General features: G+C 43.1%; 1 protein-coding gene across 2 annotated transcripts in view; it reads right to left on the bottom strand.

Annotated features, from left to right (window-relative positions):
• Positions 1-24,143, bottom strand: part of focad (focadhesin) — a 308,585-nt gene that overhangs the window by 117,243 nt on the left and 167,199 nt on the right. For both annotated transcript variants that reach the window (XM_085984003.1, XM_085984000.1), the window contains exon 21: positions 14,506-14,627. In XM_085984003.1, the coding sequence (XP_085840129.1) occupies positions 14,506-14,627 (122 nt within the window). The remainder of the gene's footprint in view (positions 1-14,505; positions 14,628-24,143) is intronic.

The raw sequence follows: 24,143 nt of genomic DNA, 5'->3' as shown, positions 1-24,143 counted from the left end.
CAGATTTCTGAATTCAGGGCATATTGTGAGAATTTTTGGTAGAAATTCTCTCTGATGTCCTGATATTTTCCACAGGCTGTGAGGAAGTGCATCTCTGTCTCAACTACTCCCTGACTGCAGTGAGAGCATATCCTGTCTTCTCTTGGCAGCCTGGTCTGCCTGTGTCTGCCTTTTTCGATCGCTAGGCTATGTTCGCTAAGTCTGTACCTTGTCAAGGTTCTTCTCAGTTTGTTATCCTTTACCATGGTCAGGTAATCAGCTATGTTGTATTGTCTGTTTAGGGCCAAGTAGCAATTGAGTTTGCTTTGGGTTTTTGTTGTTTCTGCCCAATATGACAGATATTTTTCCTTTTGCTTAGCGACGATTGTGTTGGGTCGAATTCTTTGTGTTACCCTGTCACTGTCCTGGGACTGGTTATTGTTAGTATTGTTATTAGTTACTTTATTGAGTCCCAGGACTAGTTGACTGAGGGGATTCTTCTTTATGGTCAGCTCTTGGCATTTCAGGGCGTCGTAGTGATAGCATTGGGGGTTGCTCATTTGTAGGTGATTCCAAAATTTGGTGGCTCTTTTTTGGATAGTGATTATTAATGGGTATTGGCCTAGTTCCGCCCTGCAGGCGTTGTTTACTGTTTTCCTTTGAGTCCGGAGGATACTTTTACAGAATTCCGCATGTAGGATCTCAATTGGGTGTTTGTCCCATTTTGCAAAATCTTGTTGTGTTAGTGGTCCCCAGACCTCACTGCCATAGAGTGCAATTGGTTCAATTACTGATTTGAAAATTTTGAGCCAAATGCTAATTGGGATTTCTATTTGGATTGATTTTTTGATGGCATAGAAAGCCCTTCTTGCTTTCTCTTTCAGTTCATTCACAGCCAGTTTGAAGTTTCCCGTAGAACTGATTTTTAAGCCCAAGTATGTGTAGTGAGTGGTTTGTTCAATTTTGGTTGTTCCTACTGTGAAATTTATTGTGGGTCCATGTTGTTTGGATCTTTGCTGGAACACAAGGACTTTGGTTTTTTGGGGATTTATTGTCAGGGCCCAAGTCTGGCAGTACGACTCCAGCAGGTCCAGGTTCTGCTGTAGACCCTCCTTAGTTGGTGACAGCAGAACCAGGTCGTCGGCATAGAGGAGGAATTTAACCTTGGATTCATATAGGGTGAGGCCGGGTGCTGTAGATTGTTCAAGTAGTTTTGCCAATCCATTAATGTAAATATTAAAGAGTGTCGGTGAGATTGGCAAGCCCTGCGTCACCCCCCGCCCCTGTGGGAAGTATTTTGTTTGTTTGTCTCCAATTTTAACTGCACATTTATTGTTTGTATACATTGATTTAATTACATCATATGTTTTCCCTCCTACCCCGCTTTCGATAAGTTTCAGGAATAAACCGTCATGCCAGATGGAGTCGAAAGCCTTCTGGAAATCTACAAAGCATGCGTAGATTTTGCTTTTGTTATGGTGAACGTGTTTGTCAATTAGGGTCTGTAGGGTGAAGATATGATCGGATGTTCTATAGTTTGGCAGGAATCCAATTTGGCTTTTACTCAAGACATTGTGCTCTTCAAGGAAGTTTATAAGTCTTTTGTTTATGATGCTACAGAATACCTTCCCCAGGTTACTGTTTACACAGATGCCTCGATAGTTGTTTGGGTCGATTTTGTCCCCACTTTTGTATATGGGTGTTATGAGTCCTTTGTTCCAGATGTCAGGGAAATAACCGACACTCAGAACGAAGTTGAAGAGTTTTAGGATAGCCAGTTTCAGTTTGTCGTCTGCGTGTTTAATCATCTCGTTTAGTATGCCGTCTGTCCCGCAAGCTTTTCCTGGTCGCAGGTCCTTGAGTTTTTCAAGAAGTTCTTTTTCTGTTATTATGGCGTCTAGCGGGTTTTGGTTATCTTTTATGGCCATTTCAAGCTTTTCGCGTATTTGGTGTTGCTCTGGTCTTAGTGTGTTTTTCTGGTATAATTTTTCAAAGTGGTTTACCCATGTGTCCCCATTTTGAATGGCCAAATCGTCGTGTTGTTTTTTGTGTAGTGTTTTCAAGTTGTCCCAGAAACAATTCGACTCAATGGATTCCTCCATGGAGCTGAGTGTATTCTTAATAAATTGCTCTTTTTTGGTCCTGAGTGTGTTTCTGTATTGTGTTAGCGTCTGACAATAAGTAAGGCATAATTCCTCGTTTTCTGGATGTCTGTGTTTTTGGTTTGATAGTTTTCTAAGTTTTTTCCTCATGTTATGGCAATCATGGTCAAACCATTTTTCATAGTTTTTTGTTTTGGGTTTGTTCTTGCGAGCTTTCAAGTTTGCATTTGTTGCCAAATTATCAAAAATATTGTTTAGTTTACTAACTGCCTGGTTTACGCCTTCTTTATTGTGAGTGTATATGTTATCCAGAAAGGTGTCTAAGAGAGCTTGAGTTGATGCATTGCTAATTGTTTTCTGGTATTTTTCCGTGTCATTTTTGGCCCATCTGTACGATTTTTTGGTGTTGTACAGTTTACTGGGTTGTGTTTCTATGTTGTTTGTTTCTGTCTTTTTGAGAAACATAGTAATTTGGCTGTGATCTGACAGTGTTGTTTGTGGTTTGACTGTGAATGTTCTGAAAGAGGATGGGTCCAAGTCTGTAATCATATAGTCTACTGTGCTGCAGCCAAGAGGTGAGCAGTAGGTCGATCTTCCTAGGAGGTCTCCTATGAACCTACCATTGACAATGTACAGACCCAGGTTTCGACAGAGCTGTAGTAGCTGTTTACCGTTGGTATTTGACTGCTTGTCGCAGTTATGCCTGTATGGAAGGGAAGGGATGTCAAAGTGGTTATTCCCGAATACGTAATTGTTTCCCTGATTATTGGTGAAGTCTGGTTCTTCGCCCGTTCTTGAATTGAGGTCCCCACAGATCAACACGTTCCCCTGGGCCTGGTATTGGATAATTTCCCCCTCCATGTTGGAGAAGGTGTCCTCTTTGTAGTACGGGGAATCGATTGGAGGGATATAAAGTGCGCAAATGTAAACATCTTGGGTGTTTGAGATAATCTCCCTCTCAAGTTTGAGCCACATATGGTTTTCGCCCTTTTTTATAAATTTGATGTAATTCTTAAGTTCTGTTTTAAACCAGATCAGTATGCCTCCGGAGTCTCTGCCTTGGGTTACACTTGGTAATTTATTGGAGGGGACCACTAGCTCAGTGTACCCTTGGGGACAGCCGGTGTGTCCTTTTCCTTTATACCAAGTTTCCTGTAAAATGATAATATCTAGATCTTTAGTTTCCTCTATGAACTCTGGGGTCCTACTCTTCACTTCTCGCACTGAAGAGCGTAGACCTTGGATATTCCAGGTCGAAATATATAAGGATTTCATGTTAAGTTTTATCTTTTTCTATGATAGGTTAAAGAGTGGTACGTGTTTGTCGTGTCTAAGTGTGGGGAAAAAAAAGATCACCCCAGTTGTCTACAAAAGTTAATACACACTGACAGAGAGAGAGAGAGAGAGAGAGAGCGAGAGATATACACTGACTGAGAGAGAGAGAGAGAGAGAGGGAGAGAGAGAGAACTATACACTGACCGAGCGAGAGAGAGAGAGAGAGAGAGAGAGAGAGAGAGAGAGAGAGAGAGAGAGAGAGCTATACACTGACTGAGAGAAAGACAGAGAGAGAGGGAGCTATACACTGACCGAGAGAGAGAGAGAGAGAGAGAGAGAGAGAGAGAGCGAGAGATATACACTGACTGAGAGAGAGAGAGAGGGAGAGAGAGAGAGAGAGAGAGAGAACTATACACTGATGAGAGGGACAGAGCCCAAAATGCAATAAAAAGAATGTCTGGCCGGCGAGGTTGAGACAGAGATGCATTTCCTCCTAAAATGCGAAAAATTCAACACATCAAGAAACATATTATTTGACAAGCTCAGCCAAACAACCCCAGATTTCAAGGAATTGGATGACCTGTCAAAATTAAGATTAGTCCTGGGAGAACGAGACAGACCATACCTTGGTGCCAAATATGTAACAACATGTCACAACCTGAGGACTGTTTAAAATTAATACTGAATGTACCCAATGATGTACAACGACTGTTTAAATTATTATTTAAAGTAATATTGTATGTACCCAACGAAGGTCAAAATTGTTTGACACCTACAGAATGTTGGAAAACTGTACTTTTTGTTATGTAAGCTTTGGCAATATGGTTCCCTGTAAACTTTCATGCCAATAAAGCATTTGAATTGAATTGAATTGAATTGAATTGAGAGAGAGAGAGAGCTAAACACTGACCGAGAGAGAGAGAGAGAGACAGAGAGAGAGAGCGAGCGAGCTATACACTGACCGAGAGAGAGAGAACTGTACTTTTTGTTATGTAAGCTTTGGCAATATGGTTCCCTGTAAACTTTCATGCCAATAAAGCATTTGAATTGAATTGAAATTGAATTGAATTGAATTGAGAGCTATACACTGACCGAGAGAGAGGGAGAGAGCTATACACTGACCGAGAGAGAGAGAGCTATACACTGACCGAGAGGGAGAGAGCTATACACTGACCGAAAGAGAGAGAGAGAGCTACACACTGACCGAGAGAGAGAGGGAGAGAGAGCGCTACACACTGACCGAGAGAGAGAGAGAGAGAGAGCTACACAGTGACCGAGAGAGAGAGTGCTACACACTGACCGAGAGAGCTACACACTGACCGAAAGAGAGCGCTACACACTGACCGAGAGAGAGAGAGAGCTACACACTGACCGAGAGAGCTATACACTGACTGAGAGAGAGAGAGAGAGAGAGAGAGAGCTATACACTGGCCGAGAGAGAGAGAGCTACACACTGACCGAGAGAGAGAGAGAGAGAGAGTCAGGGAGTGGTGGAGACAGAGATGCACTTCCTCACAGCTTGTGGAAAATATCAGGGCATCAGGGAGAAGTTCCACCAAAAATTCTCACAAATATGCCCTGAATTCAGAAATTTGAATGACGACCAAAAACTCCCATACCTACTAGGGGAACAGAGAAACTGTGTAACCATAGCGGCACACTATGTTACAGCTTGCCATAAACAGAGGGACAACCAGTAAACCTAAGAAAAGAGTATATACAAATTATACGAATGTATATTTATACACTCAGGGATATATCTGTTTATACACTGTATGGATAGATCTGCGTTTATGCGTTCAACCATAAATGTTTTTTGATGCTTTGGCAACATAAAATGTACCTTATCATGCCAATAAAGCGATTTGAATTGAATTGAATTGAATTGAGAGAGAGGGAGAGAGAGAGAGAGCTATACACTGACCTAGAGAGAGAGAGAGAGAGAGAGAGAGAGCTATACACTGACCGAGAGAGAGAGAGAGAGAGCTACACAGTGACCGAGAGAGAGAGCGCTACACACTGACCAAGAGGGAGAGCTACACACTGACCGAAAGAGCGCGCTACACACTGACCCTCAAAAGATATAAACACACCATTAGGAACAAAACACAAAATTATACCCACAAAATACTCGAAGAAATTGAAAACTCCATTAATCCAAATCAATTCTGGGATATGTGGAATAACCTGAGTACAACACAATTGCAAGCATTACCAATCCAAGATGGCGACATCTGGAGAACACATTTTGAAAACCTCTACAAAGACATCCCAATAAACGAAACAAACCCAAGTCAACATCATGTCACAGAAAAACTCCACACATTAGAAGCAACAATTAAAGACAACCAAAACCCTCTAGACTCCCCAATCACATGGAAAGAACTGGCCACAAAAACAAAATCTCTCCACCTAAAGAAAGCCTGTGGTCCAGACAACATCAAAAATGAAATGCTCAAGTTCAGCAATATGGAGATGCAGGGTGCGGTACTCAAGTTATTCAACATCATATTACGTTCAGGCTGTTTTCCCGATATCTGGTGCCAAGGACTCATCTCTCCCATATATAAAAGTGGAAACAAATCAGACCCAAATAACTACCGCGGCATCTGTGTCAACAGTTGTCTAGGGAAGTTATTCTGCAGTATTCTAAATAGTAGATTACTGGATTTTCTTAACAAACATAATATCCTTAGAAAAAATCAAATAGGCTTTCTTCCAAAACACCGCACCACCGACCATATCTATACCCTTCACACTCTCATTGAAAAACATATACACCAAACAAAAAATGGGAAAATATTCGCTTGTTTCATTGACTTCAAGAAAGCCTTTGACTCTATCTGGCACGAAGGGCTCTATTATAAACTTCTTCAGTGTGGAATAGGGGGCAAAGTCTATGACCTTATTAAATCGATGTATCTGAAAAATAAATGCGGTGTCAAAATTGGAGACAAACGCACCGGTTTCTTCACCCAGAGGAGAGGCGTCCGGCAGGGCTGCAATTTGAGCCTGACCCTGTTCAACATATACATAAATGAATTAGCAGACATGCTGGAGCAAAGCGAGTCACCGGGTCTCTGTCTCCTGGATGGAGAAGTGAAATCCCTGTTCTATGCGGACAACCTGGTTCTGCTGTCTCCCACAGAACAGGGATTACAGCAACAATTAGACCTACTCGACAAATACTGCCAAAATTGGGCCCTAACAGTAAATCTAAAGAAAACCAACATCATGATTTTTCCAAAAAGGCCCAGGTGTCAGGAAAACAAATACCAGTTTACTCTCAATGATACCATCATAGGACACACTATGAGCTACATTTACCTTGGTCTAACCATTACAGCATCAGGGAGCTTCAGCATAGCAGTGAATGCACTAAAAGAAAAAGCCCGAAGAGCCCTATATGCAATAAAAAGAAAATTCTACAACATCCAAGTCCCAATCAAAATCTGGCTCAAAATATTTGACAGCATAATCCTGCCCATTGCGCTGTACGGTAGTGAAGTATGGGGCCCGCTCAATCACCATAGCTACACTAAATGGGAAAAACACACAATAGAAGCCCTACATGCAGAATTTTGCCGAAGCATTCTTCGCACCCAAAGGAAAACACCAACAAATGCATGCAGAGCCGAACTAGGCAGATACCCACTGATAATAAACATCCAAAAACGAGCACTATACTTCCTAAATCACCTCAAATCTAGCTCCCCAGACACCCTTCATTTTAAAGCCTTCCAGACCCAAGAGCTAAACCCAGAAAAGAGTCCCCTGAGTCAGCTGCTACTGAAACTAAGTACTCCTACTCAGCCGGACCCTGACCAGTCCCAGACCAACACTGCCGTCCAAACACCAATCCGAGTGAACCAAATCATTAAACAATGCAAAGAAACCTACCTGGAACATTGGAACAAAATAACCAAAAGCCAAAGCAGATTAGAATGTTACCGGGCCCTAAAAAGAGAATATAAACTGGCAGACTATCTCTCGACCATCAGAGACAGAAAACAGAGACAGACCCTCACCAGGTACAGACTAAGCGACCACCAACTGGCAATTGAAAAAGGAAGATACAAGAAATCCTGGCAGCCTAGAGAGAATAGAATATGTGATCAATGTCTGGCCAGCGAGGTTGAGACAGAGATGCACTTCCTCCTAAAATGCGAAAAATTCAACACAACAAGAAACATATTATTTGACAAGCTCAGCCAAACAACCCCTGATTTCAAAGAATTGGATGACCTGTCAAAATTAAGATTAGTCCTGAGAGAAGGAGACAGACCATACCTTGGTGCCAAATATGTAACAACATGTCACAACCTGAGGACTGTTTAAAATTAATACTGAATGTACCCAACGATGTTCAAATTAATATTGTTTAAACTAATATTGTATGTACCCAACGAAGGTCAAAATTGTTTGACACCTACAGAATGTTGGAAAACTGTACTTTTTGTTATGTAAGCTTTGGCAATATGGTTCCCTGTAAACTTTCATGCCAATAAAGCATTTGAATTGAGTTGAATTGAAAAAAATTGAGAGCGCTACACACTGACCGAGAGAGAGCAAGCTATACACTGGCCGAGAGAGAGAGAGCTACACACTGACCGAGAGAGAGAGGAGAGAGAGAGAGAGAGAGAGAGAGAGAGAGAGAGAGAGAGAGAGAGAGAGAGATACACACTGACCGAGAGAGAGAGAGAGAGAGAGGGAGAGAGAGAGCTATACACTGACCGAGAGGGGGAGGGGGAGAGAGGGAGCTATACACTGACAGAGAGAGAGAGAGAGAGAGAGAGAGAGAGAGAGAGAGAGAGATATACACTGACCGAAAGAGAGAGAGAGAGAGAGAGGGAGAGAGAGAGCTATACACTGACCGAGAGGGGGAGGGGGAGAGAGGGAGCTATACACTGACAGAGAGAGAGAGAGAGAGAGAGAGAGAGAGAGAGAGAAGAGAGAGAGAGAGAGAGAGAGCTATACACTGACCGAAAGAGAGAGAGAGAGAGGGAGAGAGAGCTACACACTGACCGAGAGAGAGAGAGAGCTACACACTGACCGAAAGAGAGAGAGAGAGAGAGAGGGAGAGAGAGAGCTACACACTGACCGAGAGAGAGAGAGAGAGAGCTACACAGTGACCGAGAGAGAGAGAGCGCTACACACTGACCGAGAGGGAGAGCTACACACTGACCGAAAGAGAGCACTACACACTGACCGAAAGAGAGAGAGAGAGAGAGCTACACACTGACCGAGAGAGAGAGAGAGAGCTACACAGTGACCGAGAGAGAGAGAGCGCTACACACTGACCGAGAGGGAGAGCTACACACTGACCGAAAGAGAGCGCTACACACTGACCGAGAGAGAGAGAGAGCTACACACTGACCGAGAGAGAGAGAGCTACATACTGACCGAGAGAGAGCTACACACTGACCAAGGGGGGGGGGGGGCGGAGAGAGAGAGAGAGAGAGAGAGAGAGAGCGCGCGTGCTAAAACAGTCCACTGCTGTTCACAATTTATAGTAACGATTTAGACTTAGGAATCAAAAACACAATTTCTAAATTTGTGGATGACACCAAATTGGGGGGGGGGGGGGGGGAGATAGTCAATACTGAGGAGGACTGCAACAAGTTACAGGAGGACATTAATAAACTTGCAGAATGGGCATATAATTGGCAAATGAAGTTCAACACAGACAAATGAGGTATTACATTTTGGTAGGAAGAAAAGGGAAGTCACTTATCACTTGGAGGGTGCGAGTCCAGGTGGGGTAGAGGAGCAAAGGGATCTCCGAGTACAAATACACAGATCACTAAGTTGCGACACATATTAGCAAGGCCATTAAAAAAAGCAAACCAAGCACGAGGGTTTATTTCTAGAGGAATAGAATTGAAAAGTAGGGAAGTTATGCTAAACCTGTGTCGAACCTTGGTTAGACCACACTTGGAGTACTGCGTGCAGTTCTGGTTGCCATATTATAAAAAGGATATAGAGACACTGGAGAGGGTGCAGAGAAGGATGATACCAGAAATGCGAGGGTATACATATCAGGAAAGGATGAACAGGCTGGGTCTCTTTTCTCTTGAAAAAAGGCTGAGGGCTGACCTAATAGCGGTCTTTAAAATTATGAAAGGTTTTGATAGAATGGATAGAGGGAGAATGTTTCCACTTGTGGGGAAGAGCATAACTAGAGGCCATCAATATAAGATAGTCACCAAGAAATCCAATAGGGAATTCAGATGAAACTTCTTTACCCAAAGAGAAAGAAAGACTTGCATTTATATAGCACCTTTCACGACCACCGGACGTCTCAAAGCACTTTACAGCCAATGTAGTACTTTTCAAGTGGAGTCACTGTTGTAATGTGGGAAACACGACAGCCAATTTGCGCACTGCAATGTGAACATGACCAGATAATCTGTTTTTGTTATGCTGATTGAGGGATAAATATTGGCCAAGACACCAGGGATAACTCCCTTGCTCTTCTTCGAAATAGTGCCATGGGATCTTTTACACCCACCTGAGATCAGATGAGGGGTCTCGGTTTAGCGTCTCATCCGAAAGATGGCACCTCTGACAGTGCAGCACTCCCTCAGCACTGCCCTGGAGTGTCAGCCTAGCTTTTCGTGCTCAAGTCCCTGGAGTGAGACTTGAACCCACAACCTTCTGACTCAGAGGCGAGTGTGCTACCAACTGAGCCATAGCTGACACGAGTGGCGAGAATGGGGAGAGTGGTGAGAATGTGGAACTCACCACACAGGCAGTGGTTGAAGCGAACACTATAGATGCATTTAAGCATATGAGGGAAAAGGGAACAGAGGGTTATGCGGATAGATTTAGTTGAGGAAAGACGGGAAGAGGCTCGTGTGGAGCATAAACGCTGGCATGGACTGGTTGGGCAGAATTGCCCCGTTTCTGTGCCGTAATCCTATGTATAAACCGACTGAGCTAAACAGAGAGGTTCCTTTTCCCAGTAAGCTTTAAGGGAATTAGAATAGACTAGGGATTGGATTACAGCCTTTGCCCACTGAACGCTCAGAGGGAGGCTCAGTAAAAAAAATAACTTCTGTTGGGTTTGTGGGCCTTGCTTTGAGGAGTGTTTTAATGTTTGGTGAGGTTGTTTATCCAGTGAAGTTCTGCACCTATGGGTTGACAGTTGCTTAATTAGATATTGTAACTTTTTATTGTAACAGTCGAGTACCAAGTGGACTGAGTGTAGCAACTTTTGATCCATTTGATACAAGGCACCTTGAGTAAGGGACCAGGATGGGTCTCATCTGATCTCCACCATGAAAGTTGTTGTTGTTCGTTGAAATACAGGAAACTTCGCGATATCCGGCACCGACGGGACCGAGCTGCTGCCGATCTCTCAAAACTTCCGGATAGACCGGCGCTAATGTTGAAGGATACGGAGGTTTTCATCTCCGTATCTGACAACAAACACTGTTGCTTAGCAACAGCTTGTAAACACTCGGCCCGTACCTTGGAAGCGTCTCTGAAGCTGTTGCTAAGCCACAGAGACGCTTTCCAGAGCCTGACTGTTAAAAAAAAATGCTAGAAGAAAAAAAACCTAACCAAAACGGCTGCTGATTTCTGCCGTTAGATCGCGGTTTCCGGACATACAACCTCCGGATAAACCAAAGTTTCCTGTACAGTATAACATTATTTGATGTTTTGTTAATCGGGAATGCAAACTTGCATAACATTAGACAAATTAAATATTTTTTGGCTATAACAATATGCAAACTCAAATGTGCATAAAACATACCCAGTGCAGTTGGGACTAGTTGACAGTACAACATTCAGATTGTAACAAAAGGCGACTTAACATTTTGAGAATTCAGCTGCAATATATGTTTTGTGTTTATTTTTGAACGTAAGAATTTGGAAAAACTGCATAATTGCAATGTATTATCACATGGTTTGTCACATGGTTTAGTATGAGCATGCTCAGTTCTCTCTGGCCTAGTAAACAAGCACCTTGACTAACAACTCATCGTCTCTGTCCTTCAGATACCCACATATACAGTACTACATTTTTGGCGACGAGGATGGGATGACAGCCAAGAGAAACCAATCATGTTCGGATCATGAACCCTCACAAAGAGCGAAAGAAACTACGCACAAATTGAAAAGGAAGCACTCGCCACAGTGTTTGGAATCAAGAAATTTCAATAGTTCCTGATCGGCAGAAAGTTTATCCTGATAACCGATCACAAACCATTCCTAGCAATATTGGGGCCCAAATCTGCCATCCAAGCAACGGCCACATCAAGAATGCAACATTGGGCAGTGTTGTTGTCACAATATGACTAAATGATTGAATATCGCACTTCAAAGCAGAACGCAATTGCAGATGCCTTGTCCAGGTTGCCACATGAAGACTCACGTGCTGGGAGTAAAGGTGCAATTTTCATGCTAGGTGCAGTTGACAAACACTTTCCCGTGAATGCAACTGAGATTGCAGATGAGACTCAAAAGGACTCAGTATTGAAAAAAGTGTATGAAAACACCTTGAATGGATGGACTGATCAGTGTCTGGACAAAGAATTGAAACCATTCCATAACCGTCGTACTGAATTGTCTTATGAGCAAAGTTGTAACAAGTGGGGAAACAGAGTGATGGTGAGAGATAGAATTCTGGCCAAACTTCATACTGAACATTCAGGGATCGTCAGTATGAAATCAATTGCAAGAAGTTTTGTTTACTAGCTTGGATTGGACAGTGATCTTGAATCACTTGTCAGCAAATGCAGCATTTGCCAAAATTGCAGAAACAAACCACCCAAAACTCTACTACAACCCTGATCATGGCCAAGTAGACCTTTTCAGAGAGTACATGTAGACTTCTGTGAGAAAGCAAATGATTATTTCCTGGTACAGTACTTGTAGATAGTCACTCAAAGCAGATTGAAGTGAAACACATGGGTTCAAATACTACAACTGAACGTACCATAGATGAGTTGAAGTCTATCTTCACATGTCATGACTTACCTGAAGAGCTTGTTTCTGACAATGGCCCTCAGTTCCATTCTGCTCTATGCCAAGAGTTCATGAAATAGAACAGTATCAAACACACTCTTGTTCCACCATATCATCCAGCTTCAAACGGAGCAGCCGAAAGGTCAGTCAGAATAGTAAAAGAAGCTCTCAAAAAGCAAGTGTTGCAGGGTTGTTTGGGACTCAGCATGAAGCAACATTTGGCAAATTTCTTGCTGAAGTACAGAACTACTCCGCACACCAGAACTGGATATACCCCAGCAGAACTTTTGATGAAGAGGAGATTGAGAACACAATTGAGTCTTGTTCAACCAAATTTGGCCTCAAGAGTTGAACAGAAACAGTTGACTCAGAAATGTTATTATGACACCAATCAGAAAGAACGCAGTTTCAAACAAAACGAGTGTGTTTGTGTTCTCAGTCCCACTCGCAAGTCGAGTTCACACATGTGGGATATAGGAACCAAGGGGTTGGTGGAACCAAGAGATATTTGGTTGAAATTGGTGACAATATCCGAAGTGTTCATGTAGATCAAATGATCTCTGCTAGAGATGAACCAAGACGTGATATTGAACCACTTCATCATGAACACATACATGAGTTTGATTCAGTTCAGACTTCAGTAACTGAAGTACCAGGTTCAAACAAATCTGAGATTGAAACAGGATCATCTTTGAGTTCGGAACCAAAACATAACAGCCCAAAAATTGGTTCAACACCAAAACCTTCTGTAAGGAGATCAGGAAGGCTCTGCAAACCTGTTATTAAACTGGATTTGTATTTCAGTTATAAGTAAAAAAGCCAGGAGTTTTTGTTATGTGGTACGTGTAATGTGGGACCATAGTTTTGTTGTATTTGAGAGGGGAATATGTACTTTTTTTTTTAAGGGGAAAGCAGTGTAATCTATTATCACATGGTTTGTCACATAGTTTAGTTTGAGCATGCTCAGTTCACTCTGGCCTAGGAAACAAGCACCTTGACTAGCAACTCATCATCTCTGTCCTTCATTTGTTCTACCCACATATACTACAATAATCATTACAGATACAGTAAAATTAGTTCTGAAATACTTTGTGACACTGCGACGAGAGACACCAATGTAGGAAATGTGCTGGCTATGTTGGAACAGTTAGGAATGCAACCATGAAAAGGGCCGTGCAACAGAGGAGGACCACATGAGAGGTGGTGGAAGAAGATAGAGTAGTCAATCGTATTGAAGGCTGTAAAGAGAGGGCATGGGGTGGGCAAACATGGGGCTATAGGAGGGTGAGGCAGCTGAATGAATTGTCTCAATTTTAAAGACAAAGAAATCCACGCGCTACCCAATTAGCACTTTGCATCAGAGGTGAGGATAAAAGAGAATGTAAGGGGAAGGAGGTCAAAAAAGGTGGTTTGTGGTGGAGGAGAGAAGCCTGAGTTTCTCCCTTCTTTCAAGGACGATCCTGGAGCAGTAAAAGGATGGGGCAGGGAGAGGGAATATCCTTGAGATCGTTAAGCTAGACTGAGCAGTGGATGACCAGACAGCTCATGCTGGAAGTAAGCTTAAGCCCGCCACCCTTGGATTTGAGCTGGTGATGGGGAATGTTGTAGTGGGGGTGATGATGAGAAAATACCAGAGGACTACCAGAGGACAGGGAGCTGTGAGTGAGAGAGGATGCTGGCCAGAGAGCAGGGGCTATTCTATCTGCTTTTTATTGTTTTATTAAATCTTTTTAAATTCTCAGGGAAATGGTGAAGCATTGTACTGATGAAATCCGCGTGAGGCAGGGAGGGAAAGACAACAGGGGTGCAGCTGCTAGTCGGGCAATGGTGGTGGTCCCAATAGCCCCCTTTGTAAGCAGCCGCGTTAAATTATATATATTTGTTAAAATGTGCTGCTCTTTGGGGTCGAGGCCTTAATCCCAGCCTGGACCCCAAGGGTTTCCACAACCATTGGTTGTTGGAGAGATACACCTGACCAGGTGCACCTCTGTCGACCATATGTCAAGAAGTACTGAAGGCACGGGATGCAGGAACTCTGACATGTAGAAAACTATTTTAGGCTGTGCTATTGGCCAACAGGCAATCACGTCTGGAAAATACACTCAATCAGTTGCAATTCTGTGCAATTGCAAAACATTTATGTTTTTTTAACCTTCACATATGGCACTTAACCTACCTCATGGATAAGGGCTGCGAGCATCTGCTGGTAACTACGTCCTCTACTAACAAGAAAGCGATTAATAGGCTTGCCATCTTTGTCAGTCTGAATGTGTAGATCATAACAAAGCAATAGGCCAGCTGGAAGAAAGCAGGAAAAACTTTAACTGGATGACAAACATTCAGAAGACATGAAGGGTATTTAATCTGTAACTGCATCGTATCTTACTTAGCCCAACAATGAGGAAGCTATGAGTGAGTTACGAAGATCTTCATCACAAGTGGTATAAACTAGAAATTCAGAGTTAAACATTGAGAATGCTGTTACTTTTCAGAGCAATGATCTTCTCATTCTTTGTTCAACCTCCTAAATGAAAAAACACATCTGGAAGCACTGCCTCTTTAAGAAATTAGTGTTGGGGAGATGCAGAAGTTCTCCCACTTTATATTCGTAGTGACATACCAGAAACATATTTTAAGTATTGTTGGTGTGGTTATGTGCGCTTGACTGCCAAATAAACCATTACCAGAATACAGTTGCTCCATCAGCCTTTTCAGTAAGCCCAATGTCAAACCTGATATCGTAAAACGGTGAGGCTATTAGCGCTCACCGTTGTTATGGAGTAAATTTGACAGCATATTCTGGCGTTTGCACATGCGGAGTAAAACACAGAAATCTGGAAATTGCTGTCCGTTTTGCCCTGCTGCTCCACAAGCTTCACTCTAACAGTAACTCGCCAATAGAGACTCGGCAGCAAAATACATTTACGAGCATGAATTTGCTGTACTTCAGGTGTAAGTGAATTTTTAATGGCGTGATAAGTCTTAATTACTGCCAAACAACCTCTCTGGCACTGAAAATTAACTTTTACAAGTGTAGAGTCTCATTCCTTCAGATTTAATTATTGTTGGAGATAGTAAAAATCTAAAAATTAAAATAATTTTTTTAACTTTTTCTTTCTTTTATCTCTCTCTCTCTTAATCCCATCTTTCTTTCCCTCGCTATTTTGCTTTCTGTACATGATGTTACATGGAATTAAATATTCTAACTTTCACTTCCTGGTTTAGACTCTGCGTGTCTCAGTAAGGATTCTTCAATCTGATTGGTTTAGGAGACACGCTGTCACTTGTCCTGTTCACACAGGTCCCAGATCCCCTGTAGAGGGCGCCGCGCTGTATCCGACTCCCGATGCCAGTAACATGCCATTCAAAAGCCTGTGGGCAGCTGCAAGCGTAATGAACGGCAAGCGATACAGCCTGGAATCAATACACTCAAAATTACTGTTGCTATGATCTATTTGGGTGAAGGGTAGAACTGATGATTAAAAACCTGAAAAATATGACCTGCAGAAATATCCACTGGAGCAGTTACAGCATCCTTGCTTGTTCCAGTACATTTCTGTGTTCAACAATCAACTGAGAAGTACTCACTGAATCAGATATGTGTGCTGAACCAGCACATCATGCCATAGCAGCCTGAAACAACTTTTTTTCCTCATGGGAGATAATGCAAAGTAGCCATAGGCCTCTTGTGACTCAGGGAAAGCCAGACAACATTCACTTTGGGCAATGTGCCCTGGGATCCACACGTGCCTGTTCCAATCCTGGGGTTATATCCCATTGGGGTGACTCTGCTTGGGTTGGTGCCACAGCCTGGGAACTAATTTATATTGAAACATTTTGGGATAAACTTTTAATAGCAGACGACAATACACTACAAGGATCCTTTATACGGCCCAACAGGTCTATGCCGGTGTTTCTGCTTCACACAAGCCTACTCCCAACTTATTTGTCTCACCCTATCAACATATCCTTCTATTCCTTTCTCCTTAATGTACTTATCTAGCTTCCCCTTAAATGCATTTATGCTATTTGCCTCAGCCACTCCATGTGGTAGCGAGTTCCACATTTTCCCCACTCTGAGTAGTCAGCCTTGGCTCAGTTGGTAGCACACTCGCCTCGGAGTCAGAAGGTTGTGGGTTCAAGTCCCACAGCAGAGACTTGAGCACAAAAATCTAGGCTGGCACTCTAGTGCAAGACTGTGGGAGCGCTGCACTGTCAGAGGTGCCATCTTTCGGATGAGACGGTAAACCGAGGCCCCGTCTGCTCTCTCAGGTGGACATAAAAGATCCCATGGCACAATATCGAAGAGGAGCAGGGGTGTTATTCCCGTGTCCTGGCCAATATTTATCCCTCAATCAACATCACTAAAACAGACATTGTCACATTGCTGTTTGTGGGAGCTTATTGTGCTGTGTGCAAATTGGCTACCGCATTTCCTACATTACAACAGTACTTCAAAAGTACTTAATTGGCTGTAATGCGCTTTGAGACATCTTGAGGTTGTGAAACGCACTATATAAATGCAAGTCTTTCTTTTTTTCTTTTTATAAGTTTCTCCTGAATTCCTTATTGGACTTATTAGTAACTATCTTGTATTTATAGCCCCTCACAAATGGAAGCATCCTCTCTACGTCTACCCTATTGAACCGCTTCATAATTTTGATGATCTCGATCAGGTCACCCTCTCAATCTTCTCTTTTCTAGAGAAAAGGGCCCCAGCCTGCTCAGTCATTTCTGAAAGCTATACCCTCTTAGCTCTGGTGTCATCCTTGTAAATCTTTTATGCACTTTTTCAGTGCTTCTATATCCTTTTTGTAATATGGAGACCAGAACTGTGCACAGCACGCTCAGGGCTGGATTTTCTCAGTGATGTCAGGATAGCTGGTTACCGGGTTCCGATCCTGCTCCCGGCTGCAGCAGCTCTGTCAAAGGGAATTTCCTTTGATTGGTCTTGTTCAGCCCGCCCTGCGGGCTTCCCGGCCAATTAACAGGAAGCGGGTCTGTTGACACCATTTGATGACGCATCATCAGCCAGTTTCCTTAAAGGGGCCACGGCCACATTGAGTATGACAGTTGTTCTGTCAGTGTTCTACAGCACTGAGGTGCTGCAAACACTGACAAGCACTGCACAGAGGTGGATGGTTGCACACAGGCTCTCCAATGACTCCCACCATATGCTTATGGAGGGAGTCACAGCACGCAGGGAGGTTCTCTTCCCTTCCAAGGGCAGAGGAGACCTCCCCAGGACACCAACGCAGCCTGGTTGCACATTACACAGGAGGGCAAAAGCAGGGATGTCATCAGGGGTCCCTGGTTGCAGTGACGCCAACCTTTCAATGAACTCCGTGGATCACGAAAGCCACACTCAAACTCACCCTGCTGTGTCAATCTACACAACCCATCACTCTGCCTTCCATACCCTACTCCTGCACATCCTTACTCACACCAACTTACCTTGCACCTCCACCCATCCCTCTCTATCTACATTATCACTTCCCCATCTCACTAGCCACCCCTCACACTCACCCTCATCCTACTGCAAGCATGCCAACTAACACACAAGGGTAGGCAAATGAGAGGTTTAGCCAATGCCCATGTGAAATTTCTGGTAATGTGTTGTCATACAGTGAAATCAATATTTCCAACACTGACCCTTATTGGACAGATCTGTGCACACCTTGAGAAGTGTCTTACTGAGTTCCAGTGAACATTGAGACATAACTCCAACTCCCCCCTTCCCCGCTATAGTGATAAGTGTGCATGGAATGGCTTGGACATTAAAGGGATGCTTTACGGTGCTGGTGTGGGATGGTGTCAACCTGGCGCATCATGTGGCAGCCAGGGTTAACAGCATCAAGTGAAGTAAATCTTGCCATGGTGATGCCATTGCTGGCCTCCCGGGCAGCAATGTTGTCAGTGGCTGATGCCCTGTGTAGCATCAGGTGATGGTGGAGAAGGTTGATGTTGTTGTTGGTGCTGCTGGTGTGCCTGGTGATGTTGATGTTGGGGTTGAGCGAGAAAGGAATCAGAGGAGCAAGATTAGATAGTTTCTAGGGCACCAATGTTGCTGCAATAGATGGCAGCTGCAGGTGAGATGACAGAAGCGATCTGTCAGGTGAGAGAGGTTGTTCCAATGAGGTGGCACTGTACATACAGTTGCCTCTAAACACTTGAAAGCTAAAGAAATCTCTATATGTCTTACAAATGCAGTAACCAACAGTTTCTACGCTCTGAAACTGACCATCTACAACATGGCATCCTTTACACCACTTCTGCAGCTGTCAGCTTATCAGATAGATCAGAGCAGACTCAACTCACGCCAGGGTGAGCTGGCATGTTCCCTGAGCAGCGGGTAACCCGTGGGGGAACACCTAAAATGGGAAGGAAGCCTCAAAAAACCATTAAATTGGATGTTAACAAGCCATTTAATGAGCTCAATTGTCTCCCCCGCCGCTTGGTGTTGGGTCAGTTCGCCACTGACAGACCCGACACCTGGGAGACTCCCGAGCTTCCGGTCGCTTGTCACTTTAATTCTCCGCTTCACTCCCACTCTGATCTCTCTGTCCTCGGCCTCTTACACTGTTCCAATAAAGCTCAGCGTAAGCTCGAGGAACAGCACCTCATCTTTTGATTGGGTACTTTACAGCCTTCTGGACTCGACATTGAGTTCAACATTTTCAGACTGTAACCCCAGCCCCTATTCTTTCAGGTGGCAGCTGGTGATGATTCTGCCATCCCCATTTGCACCATTTAATCACTCCTGCCTTCCACCCTAGCACAGACCGTCCCTTTTATTCTTTCCTCTCCCCCTTTCCCTGCCTCTGTACTTGCTTAAAACCTGTTACATCTCTAACTTTTTCCAGTTCTGACAAAGGGTCACAGACCTGAAACGTTAACTCTGTTTCTCTCTCCACAGATGCTGCCTGACCTGCTGAGTGTTTCCAGCATTTTCTGTTATTTCAGATTGCCAGCATCTGCAGTATTTTGCTATTGTATTAAGGTTCTATATAAGTTTAACATAACTTCTCTGCTTTTGAATTCTATTTCTTTAGACATGAACCCCAGTGCTTTGTTTGCAATGTTTATGACTTTGTGAGCCTGTGTCACTACTTTTAATGATTTGTGTATCTGTACCTCTAGATCCCTTTGCATCTCCAACCCATACGGACTCTTATTTTCCAAGGAGTATGTGGCCTTCTTATTCCTCCTACCAAAATGCAACACCTCACCGTTATCTATACTGAAATTCATTTGTCATTTACACGCCCATTCTGCAGGTTTGTTAACGTCGTCTTGTATTTTGTCGCAGTCTTCCTGAGTATTAACTGTACCCACCAATTTAGTGTCATCCGCAAATTTTGATACTGTACTTCTGATTCCCGAATCCAAATCATTTATGTAAATAGTGAACAACAGTGGTCCGAGCACCACTCCCTGTGAAACACCACTTCCCACCTTCTGCCAGTCTGAGTAAATACCTTTAACCCCTACTATCTGTTTTCTGTTTTGTAGCCAGTGTGCTATCCATTCTGTTACTTGTCCCCTGACTCCACACACTCTGACCATACTCATGAGTCTATGTGGTACCTTATCAAAGGCCTTTTGAAAGTCCATATATATTATAACCACAGCATTACCCTTGTCTACTCTTTATGTTACTTCTTCAAAGAATTCAATATGGTTGGTCAAGCACGACCTTCCCTTTTGAAATCCATGCTGGCTATTCTTTATTATATTTTCGGTTTCTAGATATTTTTCTATTACATCTTTGAATAAAGATTCCAATATCTTTCCTACCACTGACGTTAAGCTAACTGGTCTATAGTTCCCTGGATTTGTTCTAGCTTTCTTTTTGAATATAAGAATAACATTAGCTGCCTGCTAGTCCTCTGGCACTATTCCCTTTTCTATTATATACATATCTACATCTATATCTTTTCAATAGATAAGGGAATAGTGCCAGAGGACTAGCGAGCAACTATATATATATGTATATATACACAACAATAGCAGAGGCACTGGTGTGTATATACATACATATATTTATATATACATACACACATACTAGTGCCTCTGGTATTCTCTTCCCTAGCTTCTTTGAGTATGCGTGGATGCAATCCATCCGGACCAGAGATTTTAAACTCTAAGTTTGTCTAGTTTATCAATTATCTCCCCCCTTTCTATCTTAAATGTTTTTGTATCTTTTTTGATTTCTTCTTCATGTCCACCCTGTTTGCCTCAGTTATTTACCAGGGAGACTAAGTAACTACTCAATATTTCTGCCATTTCACGATCATTACCTGTGAGTTTATCTTCTGCATCCTTTAGTGGACCCATCATAATTTTCCTTTTGTTATTTATGTGTCTGTAGAATACTTCACTATTGCTTTTTATATTCTTTGATCGTTTTAACATAGAAACATAGAAGATTGGAGCAGGAGTAGGCCATTCGGCCCCTCGAGTCTGCTCCGCCATTTAATGAGATAATGGTTGATCATCCAAATTCAGTACCCTGTCCCTGCTTTCTCCCTATATCCCTTGATCCCGTTAACCTTAAGAAATATATCTAACTCCTTCTTGAATATATTTAATGAATTGGCCTCAACTGCCTTCTGTGGTAGAGAATTCCACAGGTTCACCACTCTCTAGGTGAAGAAATTCCTCCTCATCTCTGTCCTATAGTAAATAATAATTCTAATAGGTCTAAGAGCGTTAAAAAAACAAGCCTGAAGGCTTTGTATCTTAATGCGAGGAGCATTCATAATGAGGTGGATGAATTAGCTGCGCAAATAGAGGTAAATGAATATGATTTGATTGGGATTACGGAAACATGGCTCCAGGGTGGCCAAGGCTGGGAACTCAACATCCAGGGGTATTCAATATTCAGGAAAGATAGGCAAAAAGGAAAGGGAGGTGGGGTAGCATTGCTGGTTAAAGAAGGGATTAACACAATTGTAAGGAAGGCTATCAGCTCTGATGATGTGGACTCTGTATGGGTAGGATGGAGAAATACCAAGGGGCAGAAAATGTTAGTGGGAGTGGTATATAGACCTCCAAACAGTAATGCGGAGGTTGGGGATGGCATTAAAAGGGAAATTAGAGAAGCGTGCAATAAGGGCACAGCCGTCATCATGGGTGACTTCAATCTACATATAGATTGGGCTAACCAAATTAGTAACAATACTGTGGAGGAGGAATTCCTGGAGTGTTTATGGGATGGTTTCCTGGACCACTATGTCGAGGAACCAACCAGACATCAGGCCATCTTAGACTGGGTATTATGTAATGAGAAAGGATTAATTAGCAATCTTGTTGTATGTGGCCCCTTGAGTCGGAGCGATCATAATATGATAGAATTCTTCAATAAGATGGAGAATGAAGTAGTTGACTCAGAGACTAGGGTCCTGAATTTAAATAAAGGAAACTATGATGATCTGAGGCGCGAGTTGGGTAGGAGTGATTGGAGAATGTCACTCAAAGGGTTGACGGTGGATAGGCAATGGCAAACATTCAAAGACCGCAGGGGTGAACTACAGAATTTGTTCATCCCAGTTTGGCATGCAAATAAAACAAAAAAGGTGACTCAACCGTGGCTAACAAAGGAAATTAGGGATACCATAAGATCCAAGGAGAGGACATATAAATTGGCCAGAAAAAGCAGTAAACCTGAGGATTGGGAGCAGTTTAGGATTCAACAAAGGAGGACAAAGGGGAAAATAGAATATGAGAGTAAGCTTTCAGGGAACATAAAAACTGACTGTAAAAGCTTTTATAGATATGTGAAGAGAAAAAGATTGGTGAAGTCAAGAGTAGGTCCCTTGCAGTCAGAATCAGGGTAATTTACAATGGGGAACAAAGAAATGGCAGACCAATTAAATACATATTTTGGTTCTGTCTCCACAAAGGAGGACACAAATAACCTCCCAGAGATGTCGGGGAACATAGGGTCTAATGAGAGGGAGGTACTAAAAGAAATCAGTATTTGTAGGGAAATGGTGTTAGGGAAATTGACGGGATTGAAGGCCCATAAATCCCCAGGGCCTGATGATCTACATCCTAGTGTACTTAAGGAAGTGGCCCTAGAAATAGTAGATGCATTGCTGGTCATCTTCCAAAATTCGATAGACTCTGGAACAGTACCCATGGATTGGAGGGTAGATTATGTTACCCCACTATTCAAAAAAGGTGGTAGAGAGAAAGCGGGGAATTATAGACCGGTAAGCCTGACATCGGTAGTGGGGAAAATGCTAGAGTCCATTATAAAAGATGTAATAGCAGAGCACTTGGAAAACAGTGACAGGATTGGACAAAGTCAACATGGATTTACCTTTTGTAAATCGTGCTTGACTAATCTACTGGAATTTTTGAGGATGTAACTGGTAAAATAAATAAGGGAGAACCAGTGGATGTGGTGTATTTGGACTTTCAGAAGGCTTTCGATAAGGTCCCGCGTAAGATATTAGCGTGTAAAGTTAAGGCACATGGGATTGGGGTAATGACTTGGATAGAGAACTGGTTGGCAGACAGAAAGCAGAGAGTTGGAATAAACGGGTCTTTTTCCGAGTGGCAGGCAGTGACTAGTGGGGTACCGCAGGGATCGGTCCTAGGACCCCAGCTATTCACAATATATATTAGTGATCTAGACGAGGGAACTAGATGTAATATCTCCAAGTTTGCAGACGACACAAAGCTGGGTGGGCGTGTGTGCTGTGAGGAGGATGCCGAGAAACTCCAGTATGAGTTGGACAGGTTCGGTGATTGGGCAGAAGCATGGCAGAGGCAATATAATATGGATAAATGCGAGGTTATCCACTTTGGTGTCAAAAACAGGAAGGCAGATTATCAGATTGGCAATAGATTGGGAGAAGGGGAAGTGCAACGAGACCTGGGTGTCCTTGTGCACCAGTCGCTGAAGGTAAGCATGCAGGTGCAGCAGGCGGTTAAGAAGGCAAATGGTATGTTGGCCTTCGTAGCGAGAGGGTTTGAGTACAGGAACAAGGATGTCTTGCTGCAGTTGTACAGGGCCTTGGTGAGACCGCACCTTGAGTATTTTGCAGTTTTGGTTGCCTTATCTGAGGAAGGATGTTCTTGCCATGGAGGGAGTGCAGCGAAGATTCACCAGGCTGATACCTGGGATGGCAGGAATGACGTATGAGGAGAGATTGGGTCGATTGGGCTTATACTTGCTGGAGTTTAGAAGAATGAGAGGGGATCTCATTGAAACTTATAAAATTCTAACAGGACTAGACAGACTAGATGCAGGAAGGATGTTCCCGATGGCCGGGGAGTCCAGAACCAGGGGTCACAGTCTAAGGATAAGGGGTAAGCCATTTAGGACAGAAATTAGGAGGAATTTCTTCACCCAGAGAGTGGTGAACCTGTGGAATTCTCTACCACAGAAGGCAGTGGAGGCCAATTCATTAAATATATTCAAGAAGGAGTTGGATATATTTCTTAAGGCTAAAGGGATCAAGGGATATGGAGAGAAGGCAGGGACAGGGTACTGAATTTGGATGATCAGCCATGATCTCATTGAATGGCGGAGCAGGCTCGAGGGGCCGAATGGCCTACTCCTGCTCCGATCTTCTATGTTTCTATGAACAGACCGTAAGAGCTCTAACTTAAAAGTGCAAGACTGTGTTTTGATTATCCTCCAATACTGTTTATTCCAGGTTGTATAATATAATGCATTCCAAACCAACAAGCTCAGACTATGCAAACTTGACTCTAAATGGATTAGCAAACAAGTGAGATAAAGAAGAAAATGGCCTGTACAAATCCTGCAGGGAGAAAAATAGAAAGGTCTTGCAGCGA

This window comes from Somniosus microcephalus, chromosome 1 (assembly GCF_052327205.1).
Source record: "Somniosus microcephalus isolate GS21.2 chromosome 1, FLI_Smic_1.0, whole genome shotgun sequence".
NCBI lineage: Eukaryota > Metazoa > Chordata > Chondrichthyes > Squaliformes > Somniosidae > Somniosus > Somniosus microcephalus.
This window is presented reverse-complemented; position numbering and strand designations above follow the sequence as displayed.